Source organism: Quercus suber, unplaced genomic scaffold (genome assembly GCF_002906115.3).
Source record: "Quercus suber isolate HL8 unplaced genomic scaffold, Cork oak 2.0 scaffold_370, whole genome shotgun sequence".
NCBI lineage: Eukaryota > Viridiplantae > Streptophyta > Magnoliopsida > Fagales > Fagaceae > Quercus > Quercus suber.
The window spans coordinates 725,881-735,534 of record NW_027069822.1 but is presented as its reverse complement, the minus strand read 5'-3'; the positions used below and the strand labels follow the sequence as shown (position 1 = coordinate 735,534).

At 39.3% G+C, this 9,654-nt stretch overlaps 1 protein-coding gene across 1 annotated transcript; it reads left to right on the top strand.

Annotated features, from left to right (window-relative positions):
* Positions 1–8,768: 8,768 nt before the first annotated feature.
* Positions 8,769–9,359, top strand: LOC112005153 (uncharacterized). The gene has a single exon (XM_024037404.1). It carries the CDS (start codon positions 8,769–8,771, stop codon positions 9,357–9,359), a length of 591 nt encoding a protein of 196 aa, XP_023893172.1.
* The last annotated feature ends 295 nt before the right edge of the window (positions 9,360–9,654 follow it).

Genomic DNA, 9,654 nt, shown 5'->3' with positions numbered 1-9,654 from the left:
CAGAGAAACTTTGCATTATACTCATATATTGTTACACGTTCTCTTTAATTTATTGAACAAGGATCCTTTTTTTTTTCTTTATTCTTTTTTCATTTAAATATTAATGGGATTGGGGATGAAAGAAAGTCAAATTATGTTTGATTTGAATTTGATTTTAGAAATTTGGTATAGTAAAATACTAAAATGTATTCTAAATCATTAAAAAAAAAATTGCTAGATGCCTTTTTTTTTGTTACTTTTTTTCATTCTTTTTCACTTCATTTAAATGCAAAATATTACATCACTAGATGCAAAATATTACATCACTAGATGAGTTCTTTGTTTTTATCTTTTCAGAATGAAAAAATGGTTTACCTTCTTGTTATTTTAGATGAAAAAAAGGGATTTGTTGGAATTAATATTTACATATGAGAGGTGTGATTAAATACTAATGAGAAGAATGACCGATAGTCTTTTGGGTTAAATGGTGTCTCAATATATTATATTCAACGTGATCTTAAAGAAAATACTAATGTTTTTCTAGTATTAGCATTATTTAGCTTAGTTGGAGCCTCTTATTTAAGAGGCTTAGGCTAGTTTAGCAAAAAGAAAAAAAGAGTCTTAGACAAATGAAAAGGTTATGCAGTCTGCTTATATGTCATTTGATTTAGTGTGGTATGAAACAACAATCTTGAACAAAAAAAAAATTAATTGGAACTTATATTTTCTCTCAACGTTGGCTCTTGTTACTTTATCTACTCTAATTTCCTCTTGGTTGTTTGTAATATTATGTATATTAGATATAGAGGCAAAAATCATAGTACATAACGACATATGTGATATGACATTTGAATTTAAGAGATTAATAGTCTCAACTCCTAATAATATATATATTTTTTGGAACTTTTAGAAACACCTCAGCTCGTCCAACATCTATTTCTTGGTTTTCTCGAGCATATAATTGGTTATTTCTTAACTTTTGCTTTTCTTGTAAAATGTATTTTCGTGGAATGCTTTATATATATAGGTAATCAGAAAACTATTATTAATGAGAAAATTAAGAAAGTACAAGTTGTTCATGATGATGAACAATCAAGAAAAAATAGAACAAACAGCACAACAAAAAGAGTAATTAGGAAACTAAGCTAAGGGAAAGCATAAACTCAGAGAGAGAAGAACAATCAGTAAAACCCCAACAACAAGACCACTCCAAAAGACTACGTTAGCATAAAACCTTTAACTCATCCAACGTCTTCTCATTATCCTCAAAGGAACGACGATTACGTTCCAACCACACAATCCACATTAAGCACCTTGGAACCAAATTCCAAATGTCCAAATTATGTTTCCCAAGCCACTGATGCCAACAAGATAGCAAACATGCCATTAAACCTGGTATAACCCAATGAATACCAAAAGCCTGAAGCATAAAAGTCCATAGGGAATAAGTAACAGGACAATGAAGAAGAAAGTGGTCTACTGACTCCCTATCACAATAACACATTGTGAGCGTGCCTTTTTTCTTCAGCACACCGGCCCAAGGATCTTGGGCCAAATAAATGTAGTTTAGTGGACTGGGCTTGGTTCATCACAGTTAAGGGGCTGTTTAAGAACTGAGTGGTGCACAGGATAAGTTCCCTATAACACAAATAAACTAACAAGCGAGAATATCTGTATTGAATGACAACGAAAACAGCAAAGAAATACAAAATAATCAAGAAATACACAAAACAGTGGTTAGGGATCCCCGGATCAATGAGAGATACTTTATTAATTTTCTTTGATCATAATTACAATGTGCTCACTAAGACGTGATACAAGGTTCAAATAAGCTCAAAAATTACAGACTTAGATGGCTGTCTAAGCCCCTAAGACTTGCAAAGTTTGAATCATTTTGAATTCGAGTATGTGCTATAGTGGCTGTTCTTGGGATACCGGGAGATGTTTCTCTGTTTTCCTTGAATTTTACAGAGTTCCCTAAATGATTCTATTATGATTTTCCTCTTGCTAAATGCCTTCAACATTGGTTACTTCTTCCTTTTATAGTGTGACCCTAGGGCTTCGAGGTACCAGTCATTTCTTTCTTTTGCCCTTCCCTGGGTACTAGAGCTCGTTTTGTGCCTATCACTCAAAAGGCTGAGCCTTTCCCTGTTTCTCATAATCTCCTTCTTTAGGTGCTGTTTCTTTGAAAGTCCATGACTGACTTTCCATTCCAGGGTGTGCTTAGAAAGTTGTTCTCAATTTCACGTTCCTCAAGACTTCCTACCTTTTTAGACCCAGCTTTTGGTCGTCCTCCCTTTTTTCATTTTTCTCAAGTAGCGGAATCCATTTCTGCTGGGTCAAAAGTTTCCTTCTAGCTACTCCCACTTATAGTTTTCTCGTTCTGGGTTCCTTGGGGTACCGATCCTTTATTCATGAATGATTGCTTTATACCTTCTGATTCCTTACTATATCACTGGGCGCTTGAGAAGGACTCATCTGTCCTTCATTCTTTGAGCTCTTTGGTACTTTCCTTTGAGCCGTTTCAATCCTATTTAGGCTGTGTTGTTCGTCCCAAGGATCCCGGGTCCCTGACAGTCTCTGAGATCCCGGCCCAGTTCTTCCTATTGGGCTTTTTTTGGCTTACTGATCTTGGTCGGTTGGGTTTTTCCTTTACTTCATGGGTTTTAAAGCCTGTTCCTCCATGGGTCTCTGGATCCCACCTCTTTGGGCCTCTCATCCTTTTCTTCTTTTTTTCTTTCTCTCTTCATTATGTGAGCCCAACTCTTTTATTTATCTAGTTTTATTTCTGATGGGGTTAGTCCAGTGTGTTATCTCTTTGGGCTTTGGGCTGTGATTTTTTGAACCTCAACATTTAGCCCCCCGAGCTCGTGGGTTGCCTGCAGCCCACGCGTGAGTGGTTGAGTTGCCGTAGGATCCTACCGTCTTGATCCTTTTTTGAGGATCCTGATTTTTCATTTTTGGCCTTTGGTATCCTGGTCTTTTTGCTTCTTTCTTTTGTAACTTCCCCCTTTATAGGGGACATGGCAGCTAAGTTATGGGGTGAAAAAACTTCTTCCACCTACTTTTACGTTCCCCGTAACTCCCATTAATAACTGCTAATAACTCTTCTCCAACTGCTCTTTGTGTCTTTATTGCAGGTGCTTCATATTATCTCTTTACTTCCCTGAATCTTCCATTCCCAAATCTCTTCTCTCCCTTTCGGTCAGTCTGCTACTCTTTTCTTTCTCCATCCTTCAATTCTCCTTACTTGCAAACATACCCATTGCTCTGATAGCCTCCTTCTTTTCTCGGAAAAGAAGAGAGCGTACTCCTAGTCCTTCTGAGGGTGAGGGCTCCTCTAGTTCTGCACAGGACAAGTCTTATGAGGTCACTAAGCATTCCGCCTTTCCTTTACAAGACCCCTGGTACACCCCTATTCTATTCTTCCCTCAAGTGTACCATGGTGAGGCCTCTCCTTTTCTTTACTCCTGGGTATTTTCTGGTCAGACAGGTTTCGCTGGGTCCGCTCAGGTCCCACACCCTAGAGAGATTTTTGATCTCCAGATCAGGCGGGGACTTTGAGAGGCGGTTCCCATCTTTTTCGATTTCGTTGTTGGGAAGATCCAAGGCTGGCCCATCTGGGTGGATAAGGAACTCCCTGACGAGGAGTTCGTGGGTTGCCTGGTGCACGCCGGTATTCTGAAGGCAGTGGTGATCTCTAGGAATCTTGAGGGCTTCAGAGATGCCAAAGGTCTTAGGCATCTGATATGCTGTTAGTACCCTGCTCTGCATACTTTTTTTCTTTTCTGTTGGTGAACTAACTATCACCCTGGAGGATGTGGTCAACAATTTCCTCCTTCTGATGTTTGGAGATGAAAATCCCTTCGATATTAATCTCTCTAATGAGGATCTCAAGTTAGAAGAAAAATTATTCACCCATTTTAGTTGGCGTACTGCTTCTCCTGGTGGGAAACCGGCTAGGATGGGTAGGTGGGTTATGAGCCTTTCGTGCGAGAAAGACAACGAAGTTAAGCGAGCTGGGTTCCTTGCATTTTGGCTTAGCAAGTTTCTATTCAGTGAGTTCCCTGGGTATAGGATTAAGTCTGCCCTCTTTCCATTGGTGATTAAGTTGGCTCGGGGTGCTCAGTATTCTCTAGCGCTCATATTCTTGGGCCATGTCTACTCTCAACTGGATCAGCTTCATGGAGATGAGGTCGAGAGCGACTCTTGTTATGCAATCACTTCTTCTCTCCACCGTGTCATCCTCCAAGTATTTATGTGGGATCGTTCTCTGGTTACTTTAGCAAGGTGTAGGAATTTGAAGTTTGTGAAGGACAAGTTCCAGGGATCCCATGATGTGGTTAAAGGTCTTTATGGTAGTTCAACTGATAGCCACCCTATTATCTTTCGTTGGCTGAGCCTGAAAGGTGGCAGCCTTAACTTGGTTGAATTGTTTGATCAGGCAAGACATTTGCATTAGCGTTCTCCCCGGGAGTTTGGCCTCGGTTTTGTTTGTGACTTTGTATTATCTCCCTTTCTTACTTCTCCAGGAAATACTTTTGATCTGCATCACGGTGATGAAGGTAGCCTACCTAGCATGTTTTAGTTCTTCTTGGCTTCCGGTGCCTTCTTCAAGTGGCCCCAGGTACACCCATTACTCAGCACATCAAGTACTCCGACAGTTTGGTTTTGATCAGGATATTCTCCCGTCCTTCAAGGACATAGTACCCTCTCTCCCTTCCTTGGACCCTTTTTTGAGATCCCAAGCCTTCTCCTATTGGTCGCGAAGAAGTCCTCAGTTTATAATGCTTAATTCCTAGAGAGGGGTTTTTGTCTCTAGCGGTTATGCTGGCTATTGGAGAAGAGTGCAAAAATCCTTTGTTAACTTTGTTGATTTTGACACAATTGGGAGAGTTCCTAATTCTAACATTTCTTCTACTCCGACGTCCAACAAGCGCCTGTCCCTCCGTACTGCTAGCATTGTGTCTACTGCTGTGAGTAGCAAAATAGGGTTTGTGGAATGGCATGCTTCCAGGGGAGGTTGGATGACTTATGCACAGGATTTCCTGGAAACTTGGTCAGGATGTGACCTTATTATTGGTGCTTTTGCTGGGGTACTGATTAAGGGGGGGCAGTAGAGGCCATAGGTGCTGATACTCCCATAGGCAAGGGTAGAGAAAAAGCGATTAAGCAGGAAAAGTTGAAGGAAGTTGAACTTAAAGAAAGTGCAGAGTGTTGTGAAATTTTAAAGTACTTGCAAGTGTACGAACCGTACCGAAGTATAGTTTGACAAGAACGAGGTCGAACCCACAGGGACTTGAATGAACGTAGGAAAATTAATTAAATCTTAACCAAATTAATCATAATCTAGTTTAATAAAAATTGGTTGTTTTGAAATTAAATAAACTAAGAAAATAATAAAATTAAGCAAATAGTTAAACTAAGCAAGAGATATAAAACAATAAAAAGATGTAAACAATCAAGGGAAAGGAATTAAGGTTTTGGAATCCACCTTGTAAGTCATATCAGCATATATTTATGATCATTAATTTTTCCCAACTCACTACATGATAATCTAGAAATCAATCTTGTTATCATGGAAAATATCCTCATTAAAATCCTTATTTTAAAAATCAAAGGCATGTTCTTCTTCGCTTCTTAAGTATAAAACCAAATCATCAATTGTATCCGTAGCCAAACAAATCACAAGATATATCCAATTCTAAAAATCAAATCATAACTTGTATCCATTGATAGACAAATCACAAACGATATCCAATTTTATAATCAAGAATTAATAAACCAAGCATTCAATTAATTAAGACAAATCCTAAATCATGAGAAAAACATGATTGAACTCATATCTAGAATCCCATCTTAGTCAATTGATATGAAGCAAGAACAATTTAAATCATTAAAGAACAACTATTGTGGGAAAAATCAAATCACATAAATATTACTGATAATCCTTAACAAGGTTTCATCCTCAACCCTAATTATAAATTTAGCTACTCATGGTAATTGAAATAAAACAAAAGAATAAAATACTAAACATTAAACTAGACAAATAAAATAGAGAAAGAAATAGTCACAATGCTATCATGGAGAAAAGCTACAGAGAAGCCACATGCGGCACTGCCTCTTGCTCCAATTTTCTGTTTTGCATCTCAGCCCTAGCACTAGCCTCAGTCCCCCCTGAATTTTGCCCTAAAAAGCCTTTAAATAGGTCAATGAATCCTATTACAAGTTGAATTCCCGTTTGGAGAAAATCCCAGACTTTTAGGCTTTACTTAACCGACTATTTAGGCCCACTTAACGTCAGAATTCGGGCTCTTGGTAAACTACAAAGTTGTAGCCCTTTAAGTTAAATTTCCAGCCCAACTTGAATCATCTCAATTGGACATCTGAGCCGAAAGTTATGCTGAAAATACTAACTGATGTGCAGGCTGGAATCCTAATCCGAATTGGACTTGGATTTGGTGCAAATTTCCTTTGATTCCTTACTCCAATTGGACTTAAATTTAATATTCATGCCTAGCTGGATGTAAATTGGCTTGATTCAATTGGCCTAGCCCCACTTTGCATGTAAAGCCCTTGTTATCTGCAACACAAAGATATTATATAATCAGTCACAAAATAACATAAAAGTAAAGCTAAATATGTAGATATGTGAGTACTTTATTGTATATATTTCATGCACATCACAGAGGGTACTGGCCCTGAAGTGAAGACGAGGAAGACTAGGAAATCCCAGAAGTAATTGGTGCTCTCTGAGGGAAAGGAAGTCGGGCAACCTTTAGCTTCAAGGACCCGGGTGAAGACTAAGGTAGAGTCTTCTTTTTCCCAGGTTCCTGTGAGTTCTTCAGTCCATAGTTCTTTGGGATCTTCTGATTTTGTACTTTAGTCTCCTTTGGGACCCTCTGGGTGTACCCACAGTAAACAAAAGAAACTTTGAGATCCTGTAAAGAAAGAGAGAGAGAGAAGGACAAGGCCTCTTTCATTCTTCTCTCTTTTATGTTGCAGTTTGTTATTATTTTCTTGAACTGATGAGTAATTATTTTTCCTTGCAATTCAAGCGTAAGTCAGATCGTAAGAAAGGTAGAAGTCAAACATCTGGTGAAGATGTGGTATGGTTCTCCTCCATTTGTACCTTCTTCTATTTACTTTCATCCCCTTCTCTGGTGCTATATATTTGTGATGTTCTTGTTACTTATATTTGTTGCTGTTTATGTTGTTGTTTTTTTTTTAGGTGGAAGTACCTCCTCCCACGGCTAGTAGGACTTTGGAGGAGGGAACGGTTGCAGCTGCATCTCAAGGTGTGGAAGAGGAGGCCCCCAGTGGTGGCATTACTAGGGAGGCCGAGCAGCCAATGCAGGGTGTCCAAGCTACCTAGGATCCTGAGTCTTCCCAACTTCTTGCGTCCTAAGAGCATCCACACCAGCTCGTGGAAACTCTTCTAAAATACAAAAGTGCTCCAATTTACACATTTTATCCCAAAAACCTTCCACATCAGTCTTTGTAAAAATGTCTAAATTTACATAATGGTCTTGCAAATGAACAGTAACTGTGGAAATATACATGGTTACTGTTCATCGTGTAAAAGATTTTTTAATTCTTTTTTCTCTCTCCTCTTTAAACAACAACAAACTAACGTGGCAGAATAAGAAGGAAGAAGAAATCTCATACCAAGACAAACCCAAAATCAACAACAACAAACTATTCCAAAATTAACAAAAAATTAACCCAAAATCATACTCAACGGAAAACTCACCTGAAATGCCCAACGGAGCCGGATCTGCCGCCCAATCTGCTACCGTCGGGTCTTCCATTGCTACCACCGAATCTTCCATTGCTATCAACGATTGGGGTGGGAAGCGAAGGGTCGGTGATGGAGGAGAGAGGGAGGGGTGAAGGAGAGAGGGAGGGCAAAAGCAAAAGAGAGGCCGAATCGTCTGATGGCTGAGGTGGCGAGCTGGATCGACGAGTTGGGTGGGTGAGCTGGGAGTGAGTGAGGGAAAGAGAGAAACGGGTGAATAAGCTGAAAAAGGAAAGGGAAAGGGAAAATAGATTTGAGTGAAGAGAAACGATTATTAATAAATAATAATAAATAATAACAAATAATATTATTTAAATAGACAAAAAATTTTAGACGAGCTGATGTGGTTGCTCTAAGGTCCCCAACCTGAACAGACTCCTAGTCCCATCAGAACTGTGTTACCTTTGGGAGGCGTGTCTCCATCCAAACAAACGGGTGAGCCTTATTTTCCCCTTTTAATAGCGTTTAATCCAATTTCTCTTGTATCACCTTTCTCTCTCCCCTTTTTTGAGTTTTCTCTCTCTCTTTTTCTTTTCAAGCCAAGCCAGTATGAGATCTGCCTCTGGTGTTGCCTTTTCTTTAGAATCAGAGGATTCTGAAGGCGGGTGTTGATCACCCTTACTGTGTTTCTTTTTCTTCCTTTCCTTTTATGCCCTTTTCCTGTCTTTTTCTTTTATGGCGAAGCCCCTTGTATCCTTACCTCCTCACCATGTATCCTTACCCTCCTTTTCTTTTATGGTGATACTAGTTTTCCTTCTTCCCCCTTTTACTTTCTTCTTTCCCCTTCTTTTTCTTTTGAACTAAGTCTGTTTCCTCTTCTTCTTTTTTTTTTTTTTTTTTTTTTTTTTTTTTTTTTGCAAGAGTTGATACAGGTGTTAGGGGTTCTAAGTTTGTGGTTCTTAGGGAGGCTGTGGGATCCGTTCAGGTTGCTGGTCTTCAAACTACATAAAGGGCTGAAAGTTCCTTAGCCTCTATAGATGGTGATACAATGATGGGGGAGGCTCCAGGAGTGGCTGCTTTAGATCCTGCTTCAAGGCTTCCCACCTTTTTAGCCTGCTTTGATCTTCTGGAGTTTAATAGCCTCCCTGCTAGTCACTTTCATCATTTTGGGCCCTCCTATGGCAGCTTCTTACGCTTCTCCGTGCCTATGGAGGGTCTACCGTTGCTAAAAGGTTTGTTCAAGAGTCATGGAGATTTTACCAGTGGTTTCAGGAGAGGTGTATTTTTGGGTAACATTTTAATGGGGCTACTATGTGCCGTGCTGATTTCCTTGAGAGATTCTTCACTAAATTCCTTATCTGGAAAAAAGCTCTTGGAGTGGAGAGGGGTGGTGCAGGACCTTTTAAAAGCCAAGTTCAACTTGTCCTTCTTGTTAAAGCACTTGCGTTTACTGGCCCACATGCTATTGCAGAGACAGGCTTCCAGGAGTATAAATGCTAAGATTGCTGCTGCTGAGGAGGCCCTAGCTCGTGCTCACAAGGTCTTGCAAGATTTGAAGGTTAAAAGGCAAAAGGTTCTTTCTTCTTCAGTTGTCCCTGCTATTTCTCCATATGGTTCTTTGTTGGCTGGCCTTATTCCCTAGTTTTGTTTTGCTAGTTTAGATATGTATAAACAATTTGAGGTTTTATAAGCTATTTTTTTTCCTCCTAGAACACTATTTCTTTCTTTTGTGTAGATATGTGCTTTTGTTTTTCGAGACTGCTTCTAAGTGTTTGTGTTTCAAGATTGCTCCTAGTTTCTTAATGGCGTGTGGATCTGTTTGTTTTTTTTTTTTTTTTTTGTACTAAGTCCTGGGCCATGGTCCCTACAAGTTTTGCTGTAGGTTCTGGACCAGGTACCCTTGTGGTTGTTTTGCTGCGCAAGTACTGAACTGGGTA